The following is a 26,447-nucleotide window of genomic DNA, read 5'->3' on the forward strand; positions in this document are numbered from 1 at the left end:
GCTCTCCGAAAGGAGGAGCGGGCCACTTCCTGCCCCCGAGCTGACTCCTGGAGTCCGGGTCCCACCGCTCCGCCCCCGGCCCGGGCCATGTGGCATTCCTAAGGTGGGTGGGCGCAGGAAGGAGGTGCCGCGGGCCCGCCCCCTCCGGCGCGTGGGCGGGGCGAAGCCCCCCAGCTCCGCGGGCCCGCCCCCGGGGGTGGGCGTAGCTGGCCACGCTCCGCGCAAAGTTTGTTTCTGCCTCGGGGCGGTGGGGGAGGGTGCGGCGGGCGCGGTGGGAGGAGAGGGGATCTGACGTCAGGTCGCGAGGTGCTTTCCAGCCGCGAGCTGTCAGGCGGGTGTCAGACCCGGCAGGTACGCGGCGCGCTCCCCCGGCGCCCCCCCGCCCCGGCCGGGCCGTCCCGCACCCCGCCGAGGCCGCGTGGGCCGGAAAGCCGCCGGGGAAGGTAAGTGCGGGACGCCGGAGGGCTGGAGACGCGGGTGGGGGCGCGCGGACAACTTGGAAAGTTTCTTGGGGCGGCGGGGCGGGGGCGGGGGCGTCGTCCCGGCGCGTGCGACAGTGGGTGTGTGAGCCTGGGTGTGTGTGTGTGTGTGTGCGCGTCCCGACCGCTGAGCTCTGGCGCGGGATGTCGGGGGAGGGGGAGGCTTGTTCGGGATCCTTTGGGGGGGGGGTCGGCTCCCAAAGATCCCAGCCTGGGAGAGGGCGGCCGGTGCCCCGCAGCGGGGTGAGCGCGCGGGGAGCGGGTTTGTTTGGTTTCAAAAGTGCACGTTGCTAACCGCCGGCAGCCGCCCCCCCCTCCACGGCGGCGGAGCGGGACCGGGGGCCGCCGAGTGACAGCTGGAGGTGGGGGCCGCGGGCGGGGCCCCGACGGGGAGGGCTGGGGAGCCCGCGCGAGTTCCCCTTTCCTTTGGAACAAAGGAAAGTCTGTCTCCGAGGCATCTGTCACTCCCGGGCGGGCCAAGGCTGTGGGGCGCGTGGGGCTGGCGACGCGGAGAAAGTTTGTGCGCGCCGGGACTCCGGGGCCAGGCGAGGGGCAGCCGGGACTCCTGCGGGGGCTGTGCGCGTCCCCGGTGCAGGGGGGGCGGCCAACATGGAGTCTGGGCGCAGGGCTGGGGGGGGGCGGTGCGGAGGTTGGAGCCCAGCCCCCTCCTTTCCCCTCCCCCTCCGGGCCGAGTTCGGAGCACAAAGCCGAGCGCGCACGCTCCGGCGGCCCCGCGCCCCAAGAGTCAGCCTGCGTGGAGTACTGGGGAAGGGGTTGGGAACCAAACTTTTTCCTGCCCTAGAATGGACACGTGAGTTTTCTTTCTTGCAGAGTTTCCCCCCCCCCCCGCCAGGTGGCGGACCGGCGGGGGAGCTGTTGCACGCATCGTGACTCGTGGGGGGGGGTACGGGGGATGAGGGTGCCCTGAGCGCCGGCCCATTCGTCGGCGCCCCATGAGCCATGTGCTCCGCTGCGCCTGGGCCGCGGGGGAGGTTGCGCGCTTTGTGTGAGCTGCTGAGAACTCCAGCCCCAGTGTGCGGCCTGGGGGAGAGTATCTGGAGCTGGGAGAGTTGTCAGAAAGTTCCTGTGGGAGTGGCTGCCGCAGATGGTATTGTGGGAGTGTGTAGGAGATTGTATGGGGTGCAGTGTCCAAGGGTGCAGCCAGTAACCCCGTTAGGGTGAAAGTTGATGGATGGCCAATGTGATGACGTGCGTGCTCCTCGGTCGGAGAGATCGTGGGTGGGCAGGTCAGTTGGAGTTCGTGGGTGGGCGGGTGCAGGAGTTGAGCTAGTCTCAAGAGTCATTGTAGTCGTTGGTCCTAAGTATGGGGTGTAAATTGTGCGCGTTCGTAAAACTTGGGGAGCTTGTGGGATGTGAGCAGTGATCGGGTCAGTGATTTTGAGCACTGTTAAACTGCATGGGGGAATATCGAGATTGGGGTATTACTGGGATGCGGGTGTGGGAAACGGCAGGCAAGCCCAGGGTGCAGGACCCAGGGATGGAAAAGTTCCCGCTGAGGCCGTCCTCTGGGAACCCTGAAGACTGGGTTCTTGGCTGGCAGCTAAAGTGGAATTTGTAAAGATGACCTTCAGTAAACTTTTCACCAACTGCCAGGGCTGCATCCCTGAGCTGGTATCCCAGCTGTGTGCTGGTGGTTGAATCCCAGCTGTGCTGGTGGTTGAAATGTCTGCCCTCAGAAAGCAGCCCATTTGTGATACTTTGAGGAGCAGTACCTCTGAGCAGTGTCCATTTCACCTCCAGGTGGCCTGGCCGAAGGTAGACCCTTCCCTCGAAAGTCTGGCTTAGCCAGCCCGGAGATCTGGGCTCAGGCCCAAGTCGAGGAAACAAAACCTTGGAGATGCCAGAGTCTGTTGGCTAGGCCTGCTGGGGAGCTGTTAAAAGGCAGAGAAGGGAGGAGCCTTGAGATTCTGGCACAGCCTTGGCCCAGAACTTGTGCTTTGAAAATGTAAATTTCTTTTGCTTGTGTGAACAGGAACTTTGTCTGGTGCAGAGGAGCAGCTGATAGGGGTGCGTTATCTAGGCAGGGAAGGAGGAGGGCTTCAGACTCAGAGAAAGGGGACACTTGATTAGGATCCCGCAGCCCAGTGGGAGTTAAAGCAGGGGCCGGAGCCACACTCATTGATCTGGATTCTGAGATTAAGTCTGGGTCCAGGTCAGAGGCCCCGCGTCCACGGAGAGGGTCTGAGAAACAACTGTAGGAATTGACTCACTACTCTCTGCACTTACAAGTGGCTGGCTGCAGGACCACGGTGAACGGTTTCCAAACCTGCCCCTGGGCCTTGGAAGGAACTGCTTCCTTAGTGGATCCTAAGAAATGGGAATTCTCTTTTTAAAAAAAAAATTATGGGTTTAGTTTTTTTTTTTTTTAATGTTATGTGTAAGAGTGTTGTTTGTATGTGTGTGTTCACCTCAGAAATCAGAAGAGGACATCGGATCCCCTGGAACTGGATTTATGGATGGTTATGAACTACCTACCCTGTGGGTACAGGGAATACAACCTAGGTCTTCTGTAAGAATAACAAATGCTCGATTTGTTTTGTTTTTGTTTTTCGAGACAGGGTTTCTCTGTGTAACCCTGGCTGTCCTGGAACTCGCTCTGTAGACCAGGCTGGCCTCCAGCTCAGAGACCTGCCTGCCTCTGCCTCTGCCTCCCCAGTGCTGGGATTCAAGGCTTGAGTCACCACCACTTTGACAAATGCTCTTAACTGCTGAGCCATCTCTCCAGCCCCAGAAATTCACTTTTAAAATAAGAACAGGTATGGGGGAGATGGGGTGGTGGTGGCTTGAGCTGGAGAAACGGCTTAATTTAAGAGCACTTGTTCTTGTGGAGAATCTGGGTTCCGTTCCCAGAAGAGACATAGGCTCACAACCATCTGTAACTCCAATTCCAGAGGATCCACCTCCCTCTTCTGGTCTCCCAGAGCACTACATGTGTGGTGCCCAGACACACACTAGGCAGATATGTATATACATAAAATAAAAAGAAATAAAATCTTGGGAGAAGGAAAAATAAGAAGATAATAGAGTACTTTGATCAAAGAATATTATGTGTGTAAAACTCTAAAATAAACAAACATCAAAGGCGAATGAATGCCCTTCTGCCCCCCAGCCCTAATTAACTGCTGACCCCTCCATGCTGTAGCAAGCATCAGAAGTGACTCTGATGATTTATTTTGTTTATGCGTGTGAGGGTTTTGTCTACATGTGTGTATATACACCGCATGGGTGCCCACAGGTGTCACAAGAAGGCATTGGGTCCCCTGGAGCTGGAGTGACAGGTGGCTATTAACTACCACATGGGTGCTGTGCACTGAACCAGCGTCTCTGGAAGAACAGCCAGAGCTCTTACCTGCTGAGCCGTCTCTCCGGCCCCCTCTACTCCTTTGTATGGCCAGCTAGTGCTCTCGTTCAGCCGCCTTTTGAAGGTCTCTGCATGGTCTCCACCTTTTGGCTGCTGTGAACATTTGTGCATAGGCCCGAGTTCAAGTTTCAAATTCTGGCTCATGTGGTAACTCCCTGGTGCCTTTGGCAGCTTTCTTAATGTATAAGATGATAAGTTTCTCCTTTTACAGGAGCTTTTGAAGAGTTCAGTGAGGTGATAAAGGTTAAGTTTCCTGGACGGCCTGGAAAACAGAATTCAACCTGGCCATTGACACTGGGAGGCAGAGACAGGAGGATCGTGATTTCAAGACCTGCCTGGGCTGTATAGTGAGGCCCTGTCTCAGTGGAAATACTGAGGAAGCTGTAGTTCGTTCTGGTCCTATTCTGTTTCTGAAAGAGGTGACACTCATGTTTGAGTAGTCCCCTCTCTGTTCCATGAATTGGTGACATTTAGGATTCATCCTTCTAGCTTGCTCAGGCTATGGTACTAGCCACGATTTGGAACTCTGACTCTCATGATGGTGGACTCATTAGTAGGGAAAGGGGACAGGCATGAAGTGGTAATGTTATCCCCGTCCCGTTTGTCACTTGCCCCAGGCTCCCCAGAGGTCCAGCCTAGGGACCTAGGCACCAACCATGTCGGACAGCGATCTCGGTGAAGACGAAGGCCTTCTGTCTCTGGCCAGCAAGAGGAAGCGCAGAGGGAACCTGCCCAAGGAGTCGGTGAAGATCCTCCGTGACTGGCTGTATCTGCACCGCTACAATGCCTACCCCTCCGAGCAGGAGAAGCTGAGTCTCTCGGGGCAGACCAACCTGTCAGTGCTGCAGGTAAGGTGGCACCAGTCTCCAGCGCTGTCCCTGATCCCTCGGGGGTAAGATGGGAACACCCTGCCTCGTCTCAAGGGAAGACAGGGTGGGGGGTGTCACTGCAGCTGGCCTTGAGGCCTTGGCCCTTCTGAAGGGATAAGGAATTGTTTCTAGTGTCACTGTGGACCTTGAAGGTGAGAAGGCGGCACTGAGTGGCTGAGCTGCAGGCCGCTGCCGCACTGTTTGAACGGGACTTGATTGCAGGACAGCTGGGTTCTGTGGTGTGGTTAAACTGAAGAGATGACCCAGTGGTTAAGAGCACTTCCTGCTCTTCTGTGGATCCAGGTTTATCTCTCTGCACCCAGATCAGACAGCTCAGGGCCTTCTGTAGCCCAGCTCCAGCAGATCTGACGGCGTCTTGCCTCTTCAGGTTGACATAATGCCTATGAATAATTGTTTTTTTCTTAATGTAAAAGAGGAGGTCTTTTAAAAATTGAGCTGGAGGTAGACAGGTTGGTCCACACTTGTGAACCCAGCGCTTGGAAGGAAGAGGAGGAGGATGGCCATACATTCCTCTCCAGTGCCTGGTGGACCTGTTAGGAGGAACAGAGTTCAAACCGAATATAAAAGAACCTTTGTAAACAACAAACAGGGCGGGTACACTCGAGATGTTTGTACTTGAAGTAGTGTCTCTTTTCGATTGTCCTGTTGGCTCGCAGAAGGCTTTGCTCTGTTTCCATGATGCTGACGGGCAGTGCTCAGGGTCCAGTTGCCTGGGAGATCATGCAGTAGGCCCTGGGCCTAGCACCAGGGACTTGTCCCTGTCTTGGTGGCTTCACAGGTCCTCTCATGAGCCAGTAGGCTTCCTCCTGCTTTCTCCTCTGTCCTTTCATACCACTTCTCCAGCCCACAAGCTGTCTCCCGCCTTCCCTCCCTCGCTCCGCTCTGATCCTGCCACTCCCCAACCTTCCCGCCTCTTGTTCCTCCCATGAACAGGCGCTGTTAGTAGTCAGCCTGTAAAATCCCTGTGACCTTGCTCTCTGCTCTGGGCAGTGGTTAGTCCAAGTCTGTCCTGAGACAGGGTCTAGACTCTTAAAGGACTGGCTGGCGTCCCACCCCCTTCACAGGAGGCCTCTGGCCGGTCGCCAGGCTGCTGCCGTAGCCAGGCTGCTGCCGTAGCCAGGCTGCTGCCGGCTCTGGCCCACATTTCCTCAGCTGACAATGGGAAAAGCTTGGAGCACTCTCAAGATTTCCAACACCATTTGGGGTGCTTGTCTTTTGCTCTCTTTCTTCTCCTCCAGGGGTTCATGCACGCGGCAGCATGGAGCATTTCATGTTTACTTCCCAGGGGGCCTCCGTTGGGTCCAGCTCCTATGTCTAGTATACCTTAAGGAGTATCTAGTCTTGGGGGAGGGCGTAGTGGGGTGCAGATTGATGACTACAGGGACAAACGCAGCGGAGACACAGGGTAACCCAGCCTTTATCCTTCAGCCTCAGAAGGACAAATCTGATCGGGTCGCTGTCTTCAGATGGGTCCCAGACTTCACCCCAGCTCCCTCTTCAGCTCTTCCTGGGACTGGCGCTTGGTCATGAACATCCGGGCACAGTCCTGGCCTTCTGCGTTTGCTTTATTCTGCTGGAGCACTTGTCTCTTGCAAACACTCTGGCCTGCAGCCTGTCTGGAGTCATTGCTCTACGTCCCTATGGCACCTCACACCTGTCCTGTCCACCCACTTGTCACACTGTGTTGGAACTGCTTCTTGTCAGGGACACTAGTTCTCTAAGCTGAGGAATGTCCTGACCCTTTTTTTAAGAATTGGGGAAAGGGGCAGAGTGATCAGGCACTTGCCAGGCACTCCAAAGGAGGAGGCAGGGTTCCCCAGCACTGCATGAAAGAGCTGTTCTTGTTGGCTCCGTCTCCCCTCAAGATGTTAGCCAAAATCATTTTTATTATTATGTGTGTACCAACAAACTTGAGTTAAAAACGTTTAACTTTGCTCTGATAATACAGCTACAAAACTGATTTTCCAAAGTCGATGAATATAAACCAATGAAATCCCACCGGAGCGCACTAAGGGGCCAGTGTATTTCATTCCCTGCTCCTGCTGTGTAGTTGGACATGAGGCACCTACTTGTGATCAGAATGGAAAGAGAAAATCAAAACATCCTTGTAGAGACCAGTGGACTCCCTAGGAGCAGAGCTCCACGTGCACCTCCAAGTACAGAGCAGGGATCAGCCACTGGGTCCCAGTGATGGCCACCTGCTCTGGACTATACTGAGAGTTAGGGACCAGTGGAAACCATTGGGCACTCCCTAAAGGATACCTACCCTCAGCCCCACATCAACCTCAGCAGTGTGCCTCTCTCAAGACTCTGGCCTAAAGTACCTGTGTGAAAATTGACAGTTCTGGCCCTGCCCTTTCTCGGAGGCTCCTCTGAGCTCTGGCCCCTTTATACATTTCCCTTGCATGTAATGCAATGTAAGGTTTGGTTTGGGTTTTTGAGACAAAGTCTTGTTATGTATAATTTTGGCTGGCCTTGTCTCATAAGAGATCTAGCAGTCTCTGCCTCCCAGCGCTGGGCCTAAAGGTATGAAACAGAACTCTTTCTTGTTTATTTTTTATTTTGGCTTTGTTTGGTGGGTGTTTTGTTTTTTGGTTTTTCAAGACAGGGTTTCTCTGTGTAGCCCTGGATGTCCTGGAACTCACTCTGTAGCCCAGGCTGGCCTGGAACTCACAGAGATCCGCCTGGCTCTGTATCCCGAGTGCTGGGATTAAAGGCATGTGTCACCAGGCTTGACAAGAATGCAACTTCTTGATCCCATGCTTTTCCTTGTCATCACTGACAGATCACCTGTCACATAAAATCCTTCACCGGCTCCTGCCAGTCTGACTACAAGCCCTTGCTGTTTCCTGTAGGTCTCCTCTCTGACCCACATTCCTGCTGTGCACTCAGGTTACCACACCCCTTCCTTTGACCAGGGAACCCCAACCTCTACAGGAGTCAGGTGCTTCCACCTCTCCTGGGCCAGCATTAGGGCATTTAGATGGCAGAGTCACCAGGGAGTGGGGACAAAGACCTTAGTTCTGTTTGTTGTTGGGGCTCCACTCGGGGTGGTTCTGATCAGTATCTGTCAGGAGAGGATTCAGTAATTGTAACTGCAGAAAATGAAGGAAATATTCAAGTAGAAAAGGCAGTAGCTCCTCAGTCACACATCTTTGTATTTACTTTCAAAAAAGTCCTTTGCTCTTAAGGAGGTCTCCAAGCTCTGCCACTAAACCACACTCCTTGCTCCAAAGGAAGATTATTCAAATGAACTCAGCACTGGCCTCAACAGGTATCTCCATCATGCCAAGCTGGTTTCTTCTCCCTGGGGCTTCTCTTCTGATTGTCTCTTTTAACTTGCCCTGGAGCTGTGCATTAGCAAGTCAATGAGTCATGGAAGTAAATGGTTTGCTGGGGTTTGCCCAGAGCAAGGCAATTGGGAGACGAAAACCTTTTTGGATCTCTTGTGGAGGATTTTCACTGGTCCTTGTGACGGTCGAAGCTCAGGTCATTGGCTGGACTCAGTCTGGTTTCCTGTTGACTGGAGTGCCTGGAGGGTCCTGAGCCGGCTCCTTAGCTTTACCGCCACCTGGGCTGCTGAGGGAGGGAGGAGGGCTCTGTGGGGGAAGGCAGCCCGGCAGGCTCCGCTCTGGGCTCCCTCCTCACAGCCTTCCCTGAGCATAGCAGGCCCCCTGGTAAGGCCCTGGGGTCAGAGAGGAGCCTGTGAAGGCTGGGTGGGAGGGGTGGCCTGGCCCCTAGTCCGGCAGTCACTGTATTTATTTATGTCCCGTACTCTTCCAGGCTGGGGCTTCCACGGCCACATGTCGCCTGCCCCCAGGGCCTTTCTGTGTATTCTTTGAGCTTCTGTGTGACATTTTTTATTTGAGTAGAAGGACCGTTGGCACTCACAGGAACAGGTTACACTAGGGACAGACCACTGCGCCTGAGTCTGAGCAGCAGCTCTCTGGAGCCCTTGTTTAAAAACATGCATTGCCAGACGGAGGTGGTGGCCCCCATCTATGGTCTCCAGGGAGAGTGCCGTGAATTGAGGTCAGCCTGGACTGTGGAGACTGTTGAAAAGGGAAAAACAGGAGGAGAGAGTAGGAGCAGCTGCAGCCAGAGTGCGCATGTGTGGGGTGAAGCCGGGGTCATGGCTTCGGGGTCATAGCTGAAGCCGCGGGGCAGGCCAGGCGCTGAATGGTGCGCATCTTCAATCCCAGCACCTGGGAATCGGGAGAGGTAGATCTTTCTTAAGTTCCAGTCTATCCAGGGCTGCAGAGTGAGATGTGAGACCCTATCCTTAAAAAGATAGATGGGCCAGGCAGTGGTGGCGCACGCCTTTAATCCCAGCACTGGCAGAGCCAGGCGGATCTCTGTGAGTTCGAGGCCAGCCTGGTCTACAGAGTGAGTTCCAGGAAAGGCACCAAAACTACACAGAGAAACCCTGTCTTGGGGGAAAAAAAATGGATGGATAACAGGTAGAGATAGAAAGAACAAAAAACATCTTGTTAACTCCACCTCATTCTACCTGTCCCAAATCCATAAAGCAGATAGACAATAGCTATTTAAATGATTTTTAAAATCCCTCCAAGGAGTTGATGGGTAGCTCAGTGGTGGGGCACTTACCTCGGATGCATGAGGCCCTGGATTCGATCCCCAGGTGGGGTGGTGGAGGAAATCCATGATAAGGACTGAGCATGGAGTTCGGGTGGCAGAGTGCTTGGCTAACAATCCCAGGGTCCTGCTATGAGTCCCCAGCACTGCATAAAACCAGGAGTTAGTCCCTCACCCCCCGCAGATACGCGGTTCTGTGGGACAAGAAGACAGAGCAATAGTCTACCACACCGGCTGTGAAACAGATACGTGTGGAGAGTGTCCTGGGGCTGTGTGCCCACACAGCTGCTGATTGGGGCCAGAAAGCTTTTCCACTTTCCCCACAGCTACATTCCTCCCAACTTTGCTAGACAAGTCATTAAACCATCCCTGGTACCCGCTCCCACCACCTCCCACCCAGAGGTAGAGGTGCATGGCTCCTGTTACAGATGGCTGAGGGAGATAGGAAGCAGGTGGACAGGTGCTGCCCTTGGTGGGAGAAAGGGTCTTAAGCTCACTCCCTGCTGCTGGCCAGTCATTGCAGCTTTCCTTTTTCTTTTTTCTTTTCTTTTTTTTTTTTTTTTTTTTTGGGTTTTTTTTTTTCGAGACAGGGTTTCTCTGTGTAGCTTTGCGCCTTTCCTGGAACTCGCTTTGGAGACCAGGCTGGCCTCGAACTCACAGAGATCCACCTGGCTCTGCCTCCCGAGTGCTGGGATTAAAGGCGTGCGCCACCACCGCCCGGCTCATTGCAGCTTTCAAACCTGAGACCTGAGGGGAGGCTACTGGACTCCTGGTGATGGCCACCGTTCCAACAGTGGAGGTGGTCACAAACCCTGCATCATAGCCTGGGGACGGCTGAATGAGCAGGTCCATCTGGAGCTGAAGTTCTGTGCTTGAGTAAGCTCTTGAGGCTGTGCGGCTTACTTAGCTGCCCATGTGGCAGGCCAGCAAAGAGTGAGACCTCTAACCAAGAGACGAGGCTGAGACCAGCTGTGACTAGGCACATGTCTTCGTCTCTGTATTCCCCTCTCTAAGGCTTCGGGGACACTGCCTACCACCTCCTAAGCTTGTGTGCACATTTAGCAGAATGCCCGTGAAGTGGTTGGCAAGACACCCAGGTCAGGGTGCTTAGGTTTGTTTCTTCCCTGCCCACCCGGCCAGCAGTTCAGCCCTCCTTTTCTGAAGGACCGAGCTGGAACTCCAGCCAGTGTGGCCAGAGCCTGCTGGTGTCTGTCTGGGCGTGTGCACCTGCTTACACTGGGGAAACCCTGAGGTGAAGAAGGGTGAGAATCCTCAGGGGCAGGCCCTCTTGAAGCTGGAGCAGAGAGGGAAAGACGGGCCACAGATGCCTCTGTCTCCAGTCCGCCTGACAGGGCTCTTCTGTAGGATGGTGTAAATGCAGCTGGCAAGATACCGAGCTGTGTCTGCTGCAGATCGGTCTCCATCACGGTGTCTGTCTCTTTAGCTAGACATGGCAGAGATCCCATGGGAAGACTATACCCCAGGGCTTGCTCAAGAGTTGTACCAAGAAAGAAGCCTGATAATAGTCAGGGATAGAGATGGGTACGAGAGCCTGGGTCTCTGATCTCCTGAGCAGACAGTAGGGAAGTATGATGCTTTGCCGCAGCCTTCCCAGGAAGTAAGAAGACAGACTCCTGACCATTCTTTTTCCTACAGCTGCTGGTACTTAGTAGTCTGAGAGTGTCTGCCAGTGAACTAACAAGGCAGCAGGACCTAGCATGTGAAACTTCAGTCAGACTGCATGGTGTTCCCAACTAGTGAGATCCCCCTGCCACGGAGCGCTCATCACCCACCATACCCTCTTCACCATACCCTCTTCCTTGTCGATTTTTGTTGTTGTTGGATGTGGGGTTTTACTGTGTTGCTTGCTTTGCCTAGGCTCCTGGGTAACAAGGACTGCATAGACAACACACATTCACAATCTGTCCATTAGTCCTTTTGTTTGAGGCAGGGTCTTAAAGCCCAAGTGGACTTCAAATTTGACCCGAACTTCCTGCCTCGGCCTCCGGTGCTGGGATTACAGGGGTGTGCTATCACAGCTGGCTTCATTGGCTGCTGTTCCCTGTGCTCGATGTGATTGCCCTGGCCCTTAATTACAACTTCACACAGATCTGCTAGCTCCGTCTCTGATGTTGAATATTTGTTTTAATTAAGGAAGGGTTTGTTTTGTTTTGTTTTTTTTTTTTTTGGTTTTTCAAGACAGGGTTTCACTGTGTAGTTTTGCGCCTTTCCCGGAACTCACTTGGTAACCCAGGCTGGCCTGGAACTCACAGATACCCGCCTGGCTCTGCCTCCCGAGTGCTGGGATTAAAGGCGTGCGCCACCACCGCCCGGCTGTAAGGGTTTGTTTTTATCACTCATAGTTGCCGAGGCCTGGTCCATGGTCGCTCGCTTGCTCTTTGTTTCTGGCTGGGCTCGTTATGAAGCCGTGGTAGAGCAGCAGTGTGCTGAACAGTGGGGGAGCCACTTCATGGCCAACAGGAAGTAGTTAGAGAGGGGTCTTAGGTTTCTATACTATTCCTTCCTGTTTCTGGGCATGGACTGGTGGTCATCAGCCTATTTGTTTACTATCCTTGTATGGCCAGATGGAGGTTAGCACCTGAGGCAGGGGACCGGAGTGTTAAAAGGGCAGCTCCAGCATGCACCAGGGACTGGCCTGGTACATAGTAGGCAAACACGAGTGATATGAATAAGCCCTGAAAGCAGGTGGGCGGGCGGGGAAAGGTGGGGCTCCACCCCAACTGTTCTGGGGACTGCAGCAAGCTGGTCTCCAGGTCCTGAGACAGATGGAGAGAGAACTGACTCTGATCCTGGCACTCGCCGTGCGGAGCTTTAAGTCTGTTCACCAGGGAAACTGGGGACGGCCCAACCCATTTCTTGGTCAGAAGAAAATCCAGCGCACTGTGCTGAGTAAGTGGCAGCTGTTAGCGAAATCTGCGCTGGAGACACAGCCTACACCTTTGTCCACCAGTGGGCAAGAAAGCATTCCAGAAAACAGGGAATGTGCTATGTAGAAGGCATCGAGTTCTTTGGAATTTCAGTTTGGTTTGTTTTTTTTGACACAGCTTGGCTGTGTAGCCCTGGCTGTTCTGGAACTCGAGTCCACACACTGCCTTTGTCTCCAGAGTGCTGGGACTAAGTGCCGGCTTGTGTGTTCAGTTGTTTGGTTTTGAATGAGCATGGCCCAAAAGCTGTCTCAAATGCTGAGTGCAGAAGAGCGGCAGGCAGGCAGGAGGATTTCAGTGCCCGGCTCCGGAATCCAGACCCAGCGGCAGTGGGAGACAGGCAGCCTCTTTCTAGCTGGAATCACCAGCATTGCACTTTGTAAACTATTACACCAGCGAAGAGGTCAGAAAGGGAACTGTGAAGTGGGGGGGGGGGGTTGTTAATTTTTTTTGTCAAGATAAGGTTTCACTGTGCAGCCCTGGTTGTCCTGGAGCTCACTCTGTAAACCAGGTTGGCCTCAAATGCACAGAGATTCGCCTGTCCTGAGTGTTGGGATTAAAGGCATGCGCCGCCAGCACCTGGGGTATTAAAGAATCTAAGGCTGGGGATCAGCTCAGTAATACATCACTTGTCTAACGTGAACAAGACTGGGTGCTATCCCAGCACTGCAAAAATATACGGACACACAGGGGACAGATCTTCTCCCCGGCCTACAGGCGCCCTGAGCTTTGCAGCATGTCACAGCATACCGTGAAGGACGACATGCCTCATGGTCCTGGTGTTGCTTGGAAGCAGTCACTCCTCTCCCTGACCCCTTTGGGGTCCCTGTGTCTCTCCGGTCTGCAGCGGCTCAGGAGTGAGTCCCTCTCAGCACCTTCCCTGCTGTGTCCACCTACGCCTCGGCTGGAAGCTAGTGTCCTAAACAGATGGGACACTTTCTTCCTGTCACCTCCAAAGGGAATCTGAACTACCATCCCATCTCCCTGTTTCCGGCCTGTTCTCTACATAATAGGCCACTCCTTTGCTTAAAACCCTCCTATGGGGCTGAGATTACTTGAGGGTCAGTAAGATGGTCCATTGGGTAAAGGTGCTGCTTGCCACAAAGTCTGATGGTTCAATCTCTAGAACCCACAACATGGAAAGAGAACCAACTCCCACCAATTACCCTCTAACCTCTACGGGCACATGATGCACACTTGCACATGTTTGCACACTTGCACACTCACTGACATACACACACTGATTTAAAAAAAAAAAAACTCGTCACGATAGTGGTGGTGCACAACTTAAATCCCAGCACTCGGGAGGCAGTGGCAAGTAGATCTCTGAATTCGAGACCAGCCCTGGTCTACAGAGTGAGTTGCAGAACAGAGCTACATAGTGAGACCCTGCCTCAAAAAAATAACTAAATAAAAACCAATAATTCCTATGGCTCCCTTTTTGTCCATAAAACTAAATCCTTATCCTAGGAGGTGACCTCTGACAACCACACTGAGCCCAGCCACACATGCCTGCCTTCAGCACTTTTTTCATGAGTACTCTGCTGCCAGTACTCACTCCTGCTCCCTACACCTCTCCCATTTCAACTGCTTGTCTTTCAGGGTTTTTTTTTTATTTTGAAATAGGGTTTTACTGTTTAGCCTTGGCTGTCATGGAACCTCCCTGCCTCTGCCTCCTAAATGCTGAGATTAAAGGTGTGCCCCAACACACCCTTGCCTTCTAGATTTCAGTTGAAAACTGCTTCCTCAGAAACTGTTTCCTCAACTCCTCACCACCATTAGCTCCCTCAACACCATTGTCCCGCCCTGCCACTGGCCAGCATCTTGTCTGTTAGGTTTGCTGCTGGGTCTTGGTGTCTGGAACAGTGAGCACTTGGTAGTTGTGTTGTGATAGAGAATACAGAGAACCTAGGATACGGATAGAGAGCCACAGGAAGGAAGGAGGGAGGGACTTGGAGATTCTCGGGCTTTTTCTTGTGCCCCGTTGTGGTCTGGGAAGTGTGGAGAGAAGGTCAGCTGGTCGCTCTTCCACTGCTTCTTTCTTCTGTCAGGTTTTCACCCCAATATCCAAAATATCTAACTCCCAAGTCTGTCTTGGTAATAGAACAGCTTAGATGAGCACAGCATAGCTGATTGGAATGGAGTTAACTGATGAGTCTCTTAACACTCGTTTTAGATCTGTAACTGGTTCATCAATGCCCGGCGTCGCCTTCTCCCAGACATGCTTCGGAAGGATGGCAAAGACCCCAATCAGTTCACCATCTCCCGCCGTGGGGGCAAAGCCTCTGATGTGGCTCTCCCCAGGGGTGGCAGCCCCTCCCTGCTGGCCGTATCTGTACCGGCCCCCTCCAACGTGCTCTCCTTGTCCGTCTGCTCCGTGCCGCTCCACTCAAGCCAAGGCGAAAAGCCAGCAGCAGCCCCCTTTCCACAAGTGGAGCTGGAATCCCCTAAGGCCCTGGTGACCCCTGGGAGCACACTCACCCTGCTGACTAGTGCCGAGGCTGGAAGCCCTCCCGGTGGACTCTTCAATACGCCGCCACCCACACCCCCAGAGCAGGACAAGGAAGACTTCAGCAGCTTCCAGTTGCTGGTGGAGGTGGCGCTGCAGAGGGCCGCTGAGATGGAGCTTCAGAAGCAGCAGGATCCAGCACCTCCATTACTACACACTCCCCTTCCTCTAGTCTCGGAAAATGCCAAGTAGGCGCCTGCTACCAGGTGGCTCGAGGTTCAGGCCAGCTGTCCCAGGTTCCTGGTTCACTTCCCTTTCATACAGAGGGTTATCTCCGGATCACTGCCAAGCATCGGATCATCTCTGTCCAGAGGTCCTCAGCAGAAAGTCAGCAGCTGCACTGTTACGGGGCCTGCACTCTGCTGACTGCATTCCTTCAAGCTTCCTCTCTGAAGAGGCCAAGGCACCAGAGCCAGGTGCTGCTGCTGCTGCTTCTCCAGAGAACCCTGGGACGTCTGCACTCCAGCCTGCTTTCCGCGGCAGGCTCCGGAAACTTGCCAAGTTGAGACTTGAGCGAGGTCCAAGCTGCCCCTAAGCTGTGCCTCTTTCGGTCAGGCCAGGTGTGCACATTCCAGCTTACTCAAAGGACAAAGGAAAAGGCCCAGCAGATGTCACAGAGCCGACTCCAGTTGAATGTTTAGATTTTTGCTAAGTTGTGTATTTTCCTTTTGCTGTGGTTTGTATTAATGGCAGTAGGTAGCCTGGAAGCACGGGTGTGGGGAGAGAGCACCTTACGCTATGGAGCTTTATAAACGGGGTGATCTGCCGCCGCACTGGGGATGATTGTACAAGGGACCAGCAAAGTCTCTGCAGCCGTGCTGAATTCCAGCGGGAAGTGGTTGTTTGATTCTTGGTTTGGATTACTCTATTAAAAAAAGACAGAAGAAAAATACCTGCAGGTGTTGGATTATTTGCAGCAGGCACAGAAGGCGATAAAAGTCCAGCTGAACCAGATAGCCATTTAGACACAGCAGAGATGGATGCTAAGACTAGAGACATACTTGTTTTTACTGTTATTTTGGGATGGTTAAGCTAGACAGAAACAGTTTGTTTTCTCTCTCTCCTTTGGGTATTGTCTCCCCTTCCCTTTTTTGTAGCCTGTTTGGATTCCTTCAGGAGCTTGGTCAGAACTCGGTAGCACCAGCATCTCCTACTTGGGAAGAGTGAGCCATCTACTGGTCAGGAGGCCCTTCAGACACGCTGCTTCTTCCACAAAGGCAGCTGGAACCTTCTTGGGAAAGGGGTTAGTGCGGCACAGGTCCACACTGGGAGTTGCCTCTGTTTCAACTCCCTTCAAGTTGGAATTGCAAGGGCCTGCCTAAATTTCCTGGGGAAACTGACCACACGTGGTTTTAATCTCTCCCCTAACCCCTTTTACTTTGCTGGGTTTTGTTTTTTGTTTTGTTTTGTTTTGTTAGTTTTCAGCAACAGTATACCCCATCTTTATATATCCTAAGAAACACTAATCCTAGGTTTTTATTAACCAAAATATTTGTGTTCTGAATATTCAGAAGATTTGAGGAGTCCTGACTGTAATTTCCTGATGTTTACTAGGTTGTGAACAGAGAAGAGGCTCCTGGGTGTTCACTGACTTGGAGTGCCTGTCCCAGAGAAAGATACACCACCCTGGCCTTTCTAGGGAGCCCCGGCCACTCGTACAGGCTTCCCTACCTCTCCTGAGTGGCCTAGCCCCACCCCTTGCTGTGCAAGTGGGAAGTGAAAGACTTGCTCTCTGTAGGAGAATGCCTTCCTAGGCTGCATCTCCCGCTTCCCTCCAGGGCATCCAGCACCCTCGTCCCCTAGAGGCACTGCTAGGGGGATGAACATGGCAGCTTCGTAGAATTTGCTGTTTGCCCACTTCGACCCCAACTGTCTGTGAGCCGAGATCCCCGGTGATTGCTGCAGGATCCCTACAGTAGGGGGTGACATTGGGGTGAGTGGGAGTTTTCTCCTCCACAGTGCACTGAGCAGGAGAGGAGGGAGGGGGGAGGGAGCCATGCTGCTGACATATTCTGGCATTCCCCCTTCCTGGAATACAGTGGGGCATCTAAGGGGTGGGGCAGTCTCTGCTTAGGTTGCTTGTAAGATAAATCTGAAGTATGGTTGTCCCATTGAACAATATTTGAGCAAAAAACTACTGTAAATAATTGGTTTGTGTCTTTTGTCAAATAAAGTTGTTTGGTTTTATTTTTAAAAGTTAAACTGAATTCTTGATTAGACCTACTATGCTTTTGAGACAGAGCAGTCACTGAGGTCTTTGTTGTTTCTTCAAGACAGGGTTTCTCTGTGTAGCCCTGGCTATCCTAGAACTTGCTCTGTAGACCAGGCTGGCCTCAAACTCGGAGATCCTGAGTAGGGGGGTTAAAGGTTTCTTCGCCTCCACCTCCTGGCCAGTAACTGCGTTTTTATCTGCTTTGCCTCCTCTACTGTCCCTTTAGCCGCCTAGGTTAGCGCAGTCCTTTCCTGGTCCCTGTGTGTTCTGTTCAGCACTCTACAGTCCTTGTAAGCCTGGCCAGTCACTTCTGATCACTGGTAAACACTGGGTTTGCTAAATGACGAGTGGACCTGGGAGCTGGCAAGTCCACCGAGTGAGGAAAAGCATATTACAGTTTGACAAACCCCACAAAAAAGCAGGTGTAAGATCTGGACCACATCTGCTTCAGCCGCAGCTGAAGTCAGTCTGACTTCCACTTCCCTGTTGTGTCAGCCTGTAAATTCCCATTTGTTTCCACTAGCTTCGGATGTATTTTGTCACATCAAGATGGTAACTGTGGCGTAAAGCATAAAAGCCAACAACAGTAGTAAACAGCTGTGCTGTGTGCCTGGGCCTCTGCAGTGATCATCTGGTTATTTCGTACACATATACAAGAGTGATTTCCACGACCTGGGCAAAGTAACTGAGTGAGGGTTTAGGTTACTTGTTGAATTCAGCCAGTGTAGGTATGAATTTAGGATTATAATTAAGTCTCTTGCTTCAGGGTCACTGAGAGATGTCCAGACCCAGTTCAAGTAGTGGTGAGTGGTTTACCACTGCCAAGCATCCAGCTGGAGAGAGAGAGAGAGAGAGAGAGAGAGAGAGTGAGAGAGAGAGTGTGTCTCCTGTGTGAACACAGCCTGGCCTTGAATTCCTGATCCTCCAGCCAGGCAGTGGTGAAGCACACCTTTAATCCTAGCGCTCAGGAGGCAGAGCCAGGTGGATCTCTGTGAGTTCAAGGCCAGCCTGGTCTACAGAGCAAGATCCAGGGCAGGCACCAAAACTACACAGAGAAACCCTGTCTCGAAAAACCAAAAACCCAAAAAACAAAACTGAAATTGAGTACTCATTACTCATTCAACAGGGCCTGTTAGTATCCCCAAACTAGACACTTCCAGGAGGAAGAAGTAAGCCTCAAAAGAGATTTGTTTTTTGCTGGGCCTAATATAGTTCCAGAACTCTAGGAGTAGAGGCAAGATCAGTGACTCAAAAGCTAGCCTGGGCTACGTATCCAGATGCTATGGCATCCAGAGTAATATGCCTAGGCTGGAGAGACGGCTCAGCTCTTAAGGACAGGCTCACAACCAAAAATATAAGAGTAATATTCCCATATTGGTTTGGGTCTGAATGTCCCCTGAAGGCCCTTCATTTAAAAGCTGTTGCAGGCTGGGCGGTGGTGGCACACACCTTTAATCCAGCACTCGGGAGGCAGAGGCAAGCCAGTCTACAAAGCCAGGTCCAAGACAGACAGAGCTACACAGTGAAACCCTGTCTTGGTAGGAGGTGGAAGCTATTGCAACCTGATGGGAAGGGGCTTTTAAAAAATATAATTTATTTATTCTTATCTTATGTGCATTGATGTTTTGCCTACATGTATGTCTGGGGTGGGGATCAGATCTTGGAGTTACAGACATTTGTTGCCATGTGGGTGCTGGGAATTGAACCCGGGTCCTCTGTAAGAGCAGTCGGTGCTCCCAACCACTGAACCATCTCCCCAGCCCCGGGGAGGGGCTTTTTAAAATTTTTTTTACAGATCATGGAAGCTATAACTGGTTAGTCAATGGGTGGGTTTATAATTTAGTGACATAGGGGAGTAGGAACTAAGAGGAGGGGACTAAGTAGTCACTGGATGGGCCTGCCCTAGCCAAGTCTATACGGTGGTCTCACCCTTTTCCTGCTTTCCTTTCCTTTCCATGCTAGAATACAGTAAACACCTTTGCTCTACCCTTAACCTCTAGTCAAGCCTGAGCTAACAGAAACCTTCATCCTTTAAATTATTTCTCAAGGGGGGCTGGAGAAGTAGCTCAGCAGTTAAGAGCACTGGCTGTTCTTCAGAGGCCCCGAGTTCAATTCCCAGCACCCACATAGTGGCTCACAACCATCTCTAATGAGCTCTGGTACCCTCTTCTGGCCTGCAGGCATACATACAGGCAGAGCACTGTATAATAAATAAATAAATATTAAGAAAAATCATTTCTCAAGGTATTTGGCCATGGTAATGAGAATGTGACTAATACACCCTAGAAAGGAGAAGTGCTTAGAATGGTCTCACTTCGTAAGGAGAAATGGCTTCTAAAAATACTTTTAAAAGAACTAAAACCAAAACTGGCTTCTGGGAGCTACAGATACAGCCCATTGATAGAGTACTGGCGTTCATGAAGCCCTGGGTTTGCTCCCCAGCACTCACTCTGGCGTCATAGTTCAGGCATGGTAGCTCATACCTGTAATCCCAGAACTCTTATGGGTAGCATTATGACAATCAGAATTTCAGCCTGTGAGTTGGCTGAGTATGTAAAGGTGCTTGCTTGCAAAGCCTAACTACCCGGTTCAATTCCTGTGTGATAAAAAGAGCTAACTCTACAAGTTGTTCTTTGCTCTCATATGCACTGTATGGCACATGTGTCACACACACACACACACACACACACACACACACACAACTTTAAAAGTTCAAGATCATCTCCAGCTATATAGTTGGAGGCTACAGGAGACATATAAGGCCTTGTCTATCCCCCAAAAAACTTAAGCTGTAGGTTGATGATACTCAGGAATTGACCTGTGAATGTGACTGATGCCTCTTCCTGAAGCTGAATATATGACCCCTTGTCATAGAACAGCCTCATTTGGTAAGGACAGCTTTTCTGTTTTGTTTTCAATCTCACTATGTAGCTCAGGCTAGCCTCAAACTCAGGGGCCTTCTGCCTCAGCCTCCCGAGACACTACATCGGCCTTTTGGTGTGTTTGGGGAAGGAGGGGTTGGGACCAAACTAGAGATTTCCCACCTGCTAAGTGCATACTCTACAAGTGAGCTGTACCCCAGCCTCCAGTCTTAGTAGTTACAGGAGAAAAAGAAAAAAAGGCCTTTGGGTGGTGGTGGCCAACTTTAATCCCAGCACTTGGGAGAAAGAGGGAGGCAAATCTCTTGAGTTCAAGGCCAGCTTGGTGTACAGATTGAGTTCCAGGAGAGCCAAGGCTACACATAGGAACCCTGTCTGTGTAGCAACAACAAAAAGGTCTTAGGGGCTGGAGAGATGGCTTAGCAGTTAAGAGTACTAGCCGCTCTTCCAGAGGACCCGGGTTCAATTCCCAGCACCCACATGGAAGATCATACACACACACACACCTGCCTGTAACTCCAGTTCCAGGGGTCCCACACCCTCACACAGACATACATGCAGGCAAAACAGCAATGCATATAAAATAAAAGATAAATTTAAAAAAAGAAAATAATAAAGGTGGGTAGTGGTGGCAAATGCCTTTAACGCCAGCACTCACGAGATTATCTGAGTTTGAGGCCAGCTTGATCTACAGATTGAGTTCTAGGACAGCTAAAGCTACTCAAACCCTGTCTAGGAAAACTAGATGGATGGATGGATGGATGGATGGATCCTCCCTGAACTGTTTGGCTTCTGAGCCCTTGACAGTCTATAATGACCTGAAGGTCACCTTCCTGGGATTACCACTTTAATCACTAACCTCATCCATGGGCTCCACATCACAGAGTGTGCCAAAACTACACTACACAAGTACACCTTCCTTCCCTGTCTTCGTCTTCTCCATAGCATGGGCAGGCAGTCGCTTTCCCCACAGTATGTCAGGTTGCTGTGACCCCTCATGTATATCTGAGGCCAGCGGAGCACACCTTCCTCTCCAGCCTCACTGCAACAGCTGTCAGGGTCACAGGCCTTCAGTGGGAAGGAAATAGTCGAACGGTTGAGATCATGTGATTGACATGCTAAAAACCCTACACCTCACAAAGACAAAGTGTGCACTACTTCCAAATCTGTCTCCCACCTCCAAACCTGACTTCAGGTTCTTTTCTATCTCAGACCACCCAAGATGTTTATTTTAACCAGATGCATGCTCTGGGATTCAGCCAGATTCCTCACTTCCTAAGATAAGAAAGCCTGAGAGAATTCAGAAAGGGAACCAGCCAGTCTCACCCATTAGTCACATACCTTCTAGGCTAGGGCTTACCTGGGCTGCCAGCTAGGCTTCCTCCAAAATCCTGAAGATCGGGTTTCCAGCATCTTACTTTTAACCTCTGATTTGCTGGTCACCTTGAGCTACATGGCAGGATCCCAGATCCTCTAACCACAAACCTTCAAAAACATCCCAGACTCTAAGAATTTAAAATTGAGGGAAAGAGAGAGGGCTCAGCGGTTAAGAGCACTGACTGATGTTCCAGAGGACCCAGGTTCAATTCCCAGGCTGTCAGGTGTCTGATCACACTAGAATTAAAAAAAAAAAAAAAAAAAAAAAAAAAAAAAAAAAAAATTAAACTTCACAATCTATAACACAAAGATTTATTGAGATTTTTTTCCCTCCTGTAGAAACCATTTGCAGGAGTTTGGGGATGGATGTGTGGTGCAATGAATGAATGAATGACTAAATAAATAAATAAATGGACAGGAAATGTGGCTCGGTCAGAAGAGACCATGCAAGAAGTCCTGCGTTTGAGCCTTATCCAAGCATAAAACTAACCTGGCATGATGGTAAATACCTGTAATCCTAGCACTTGAAATGTAGAGGCAAGAGGATTAGAAATACAAGAAATACATCCTTGGCTCTGAAGCAAGTTCAAGGCCATCCTGGGCTACATAAAAACCTGTCTCATTTAAGGAAAAGTTGTGTTCAAAGATGATGCAATCAGGTAGAAAACCCTATAGAGGGCCTTTGAGCTGGCTCAGTGGGTAAAGGCGCTTGCTGCCAACATCTGACAACGTGAGTTTGATCCACAGGGTGGGAGGAGAGAACTCCCGCAAGCTGTCCTCTGACCATATGTTGACATATACAGCCAAATACACAGAAAGTATAGTACGTTTTTTTTTTTTGGGGGGGGGAGGGTTTCAAGACAGGGTTTCTCTGTAGCTTTGCGCCTTTCCTGGAACTCACTTTGGAGACCACGCTGGCCTTTCGAACTCACAGAGATCCACCAGCCTCTGCCTCCCGAGTGCTGGGATTAAAGGCGTGCGCTACCACCGCCCGGCCAAAATTTTTAATTTTTTTGTTTTGGTTTTTTTGAGACAGGGTTTCTCTGTGTAACCCTGCCTGTTCTGGAACTGAGAGCTCTGCCTGCCTCTGCCTTCAGAGTGCTGAAATTAAAGGCATATGCCACCACAGCCTGGCTAATTAAAAAAATTTTAACTGCCTTTAATCCCAGCATTTGGGATCCAGAGGCAAGCAGATCTCTGAGTTCCAGGCCAGCCTGGTCTATAGAATGAGTTCCAGGACAGCCAAGGCTGCAAAGTGAGTTTTGTTTTTTTTTTTTTTTTTGGTTTTTTCGAGACAGGGTTTCTCTGTGTAGTTTTGCGCCTTTCCTGGAGCTCACTTGGTAGCCCAGGCTGGCCTCGAACTCACAGCGATCCGCCTGGCTCTGCCTCCTGAGTGCTGGGATTAAAGGCGTGCGCCACCACCGCCCGGCTTGTTTTTTTTTTTTTAAACAGTACAGATTGCACCCACATGCTGCTGCTCACAATCACACCTCAATTCCAGTTCCAAGGTAATCCAGCGCCCTCTGCTGGCTTCCATGTGCACCAAACACAAAAGTGCTACGTACAGATACGTGCAGGGAAAATACTCATACCCATAAAAAATAAAACGAAAATCTTCTGAAAAAAATGGACATGAACCCGTGGTGGGGGCCGGGGGGTGGCAGCCTTTAATTCCAGCACTGGGGAGGCAGATCTCTGTGAGTTCGAGGCCAGCCTGGGCTGCCAAGTGAGTTCCAGGAAAAGGTGCAAAGCTACACAGAGAAACCCTGTCTCGAAAAAACAACAACAAAAACCAACAACAACAACAAAAAAGGACATGAAAGTATGAGGGGACTTCTGGGGGAGGAAGCAGGTTCGGAGGGAGTGGGGCCAGGATGACAGAGTAACTAGACAGTGAAAATGACCAACACATCATATACATGCATGAAGTCATTTCCAAAAAACCACAAAGTTACAGAACTAAAAAATATGGCACTGGCATAAAAACTGACATATTGACCAATAAAGTAGAATAGAGAACCCTGAAATTAGCCTTCACTTGAATAAAGATAGTCAGATTATTCTCAATAAGGGTGTGAGGCCAATGTGGAAAAGACTCTTTGGGAGGGACTAGGATCTAGACAGTTGTTTCAATAAATGGTGCCAGAACACTGAACATCTACAGGCAAATGGACAGCAGTGGAGCTTTAACACAGCACAGAAATTAACTCAAAGTAGACTGTGAAGTTGAAGCTCTGTTAGAGGGCTTGCTTAGCCAGGGCAACGGGGTAGGGGAGCCTGGGACTGGAGACTCCGATCTGCAGTCCCAGCACTAGGGAGGCTGAGCCATAAGGATTACCTGTGGGGTAAGCTAGCCTATGAAACTCTTAGGGGAAAAAAATAGAAGAAATCCTCAATGAAACAGAAGACTTGCCAATACTTTCTTGGCAGAAGAAACATTGGCAAAGTTAGACTTCAGTAACTTTGAAATCGTTCCCCTGTGCTCCCAGGTACTGGGAGACTGAAGCAGGAGATCTTTGGGCCTAGAAGTTTGAGACTAAACTGGGCAACTCGGGGAGACAGCCTTCTCTGTCTCAAAATATAATGAACAAGTTTGGACTACATGGGTGCACAGGCCTGTAATCCCAGAACCTAAGAGGCAACAGCAGAAGGATCAAAGCCAGTCCAAAGTTATCTCGGTCTACATATCAGAACCTGTCTTAAACAAAACCAAAGAAAAACTTTGTAGTAAATAAATGGCATTAACAACAGAATAACCCACAGAATACTTCAGAATGTAAATCACATAGGGTTAGTAATATCTATAATGAAAAATCAGACAACAAATAAACCAAAAAACAGTCAGTGCACACACAGAAAAACGTTCAGCATCCCTGACCATCAGGAAGGTGTCTATCAAAACTACAGTGAGCTGTTCTGTTGCTGCAGACCGCGGACCCCTTCACTTAGGAAGCTCTCTGTGAGTTCAAGGCCAGCCTGGTCTACACAGTGAGTTCCAAGACAGCTCGGACTACATGAGACCCTGTTTCATTACCTGCCCCTCAGGTTTATTTGTTTATGTGTGTGTGTTTGTGTGAGTGTGTGCATGCATGTGCAGATGTGCCCATGTGGACTACTCAGAGTTGGAGTAATCTTAGCATTTGGAAGGTGGAGGCAGAAGGATTAGGAGTTTAAGACTAGCCTAAGCTACAGAGTGAGATTCAGGTTTTTTTTTTGTTTTGTTTTGTTTGTTTGTTTTGTTTTAGGTGGCACAATCCTTTAGTCCCAGTACTTGAGAGACAGAGGCAGGAGGATCTCTGTGAGTTCGAGGTTGGCCTGGTCTACATAGTATGTTCAGAACAACCAGGGCTATATAAAAAGACCTGTCTTGCAAAAACAAACAAACAAAAAACCCCAGAACCTCATTTTTGTATCTATCAACCTTTACCTATAGTTGGGTCTTCACCTCAGGTGCCTCGAACTCACAGAGATTCACCTGCTTCTGCCACCTGGGTGTTGGAATTAAAGGCGTGGTCCCGCACATGGAATGCTTTTAATCTCAGTGCCCTGGGGAGTCAGAGGCAGGTGGGTTTCTGGCTAGCCTGGGTCTACATAGCAAATTCCAGGCCAGCCAAGGGCTTCATAGTGAGATCCTATCTAAAACACACGGGGGGGGGGGGGGGGGGGTTGGAGCAACGGTACAGGGATTAAGTGATTAAGAATTCTGGGAGGTTCAATTCCCAGCACCCACATGACAGCTCACAACTGTCTGTACCCCAGTTCTAGGTCACCCCCTTCTGGGCACCAGGCACCCAAAATGGTGCACAGACATACAATGCAGGCAAAACACCCATACCATGGTGGTGGCGCACGCCTTTAATCCCAGCACTCGGGAGGCAGAGCCAGGCGGATCGCTGTGAGTTCGAGGCCAGCCTGGGCTACCAAGTGAGCTCCAGGAAAGGCGCAAAACTACACAGAGAAACCCTGTCTCGAAAAAAAACCAAAAAAAAAAAAAAAACAAAAAAAAAAAAAGCAAGAAAGAAAAAACGTGGATTTAGAGTCAAATAGACCCAGATACTAGTCCCGTGGATCGAAGCAAATTACTCTGCCTCTATAAACTCACTGCATAAAAGTGCTGTTCCTTGATCTATTGGCTTAGCACACTGTGTATGGCACCATCTGGAAGGTGAGGATTGGTTTTGTTCATCGTTTGTTTGAGACAGAATCGCTTACTTTGTATGCCAGGCTAGCCTCGGTAGTAACCCAGGTTAGCTATGACATAGGATCTTGCAAGGTAACCAGGCCACCCTAAAACTCCTGCCTGGGCTGGGATTACAGACAGGTACCACCACGGCATGGGACGCCTCAGAATTTGTACTGCGATGTACAAGTTCGCGAGGGGTGCGGCTGCTTCTGGCCACCCAAGACATCCCCTGTGAAATGCTAACACCACAACGTGAGGACGCAGTGATATCCTGACACCGACTACTTCGCTACTTCCCTGCCGAAGTTCTCCATTGGTTCCAACTTGCCTTATCCTTAGAAAAGAAGTTTTTCTCTTGGGATCTTAGCCTCACGTTTGTCAGAAGAGAATGCTGGGCAAGCTGAGTCGTTAAGTCACACAGAGAACATTTTTTGTTTTTCCTTTTGAGACAGGGTCGGCTTGGTAGCCCAGGTTGGCGTGGCCTGGGACTCACCATTCTCCAGACGGTAGGTAGACTTGAGCCATCGCCAGGCGAAGTAACTTTCTTTTTTCCATAGTCATGACGGTGGATGAGTTAACATCGTGAACCAAGTCGTGAGTAACTTGTAGGTTTAGGACTGAATGCACAGACGCTAACTCCAGCGAGGCCGCCTGGACCTCCCAGGGGACTAAGGACCTGGCTCTGCAGGCGAGCAGGGTTGCAGAACCCCTTCTACTTGTCGCCCGAGGGGACACTCGGCTCCGGCTCTCCTCCGAGCGACTGTTCCTCAGTCTCCACAGCGCCTCCTCGCGCTCAGTTTCGCCTCCGCGCCGCACTTGTCCCTTCTCGCTCACCCTACCTAGCGCCTGATTAAGTTCCGTCACTTCCGCTGAGCGGAAGGCGCTCGCACGGAGGCGTGGCCGAGCTTTCGGGCAGACGGCTGCGTGGCTGCCGATTGGCTGCGTGCGCACGTCGCAGAGGACACGCCCCTCCCTCCGCGGCGCCTGCGCGGTGC

General features: G+C 51.0%; 1 protein-coding gene and 1 long non-coding RNA gene across 5 annotated transcripts; one reads left to right on the top strand and one right to left on the bottom strand.

The window, feature by feature from the left end:
• Tgif2 (TGFB induced factor homeobox 2) lies at positions 1–16,997 on the top strand. Of its 4 annotated transcripts, none has more exons than XM_076571052.1 (3): positions 1–103; positions 4,479–4,709; positions 14,469–16,997. In XM_076571052.1, exons 2-3 carry the CDS (start codon positions 4,518–4,520, stop codon positions 14,991–14,993), a joined length of 717 nt encoding a protein of 238 aa, XP_076427167.1. In that variant the 5' UTR covers positions 1–103; positions 4,479–4,517; the 3' UTR covers positions 14,994–16,997. The 4 variants fall into 4 exon arrangements, with proteins under 4 accessions (XP_076427167.1, XP_006984213.1, XP_042132583.1 ...); XM_006984151.4 differs by lacking the exon at positions 1–103 and adding an exon at positions 287–443; XM_042276649.2 differs by lacking the exon at positions 1–103 and adding an exon at positions 1,152–1,290.
• LOC121828915 (uncharacterized) lies at positions 15,852–26,382 on the bottom strand. The gene is made up of 2 exons (XR_006071605.2): positions 25,946–26,382; positions 15,852–17,846 (listed from the first exon to the last, which is right to left on the bottom strand). It is a non-coding gene; the product is annotated as an uncharacterized LOC121828915 (long non-coding RNA).
• Positions 26,383–26,447: the final 65 nt, after the last annotated feature.

Source organism: Peromyscus maniculatus, chromosome 4 (genome assembly GCF_049852395.1).
Source record: "Peromyscus maniculatus bairdii isolate BWxNUB_F1_BW_parent chromosome 4, HU_Pman_BW_mat_3.1, whole genome shotgun sequence".
Classification (NCBI taxonomy): Eukaryota; Metazoa; Chordata; class Mammalia; order Rodentia; family Cricetidae; genus Peromyscus; species Peromyscus maniculatus.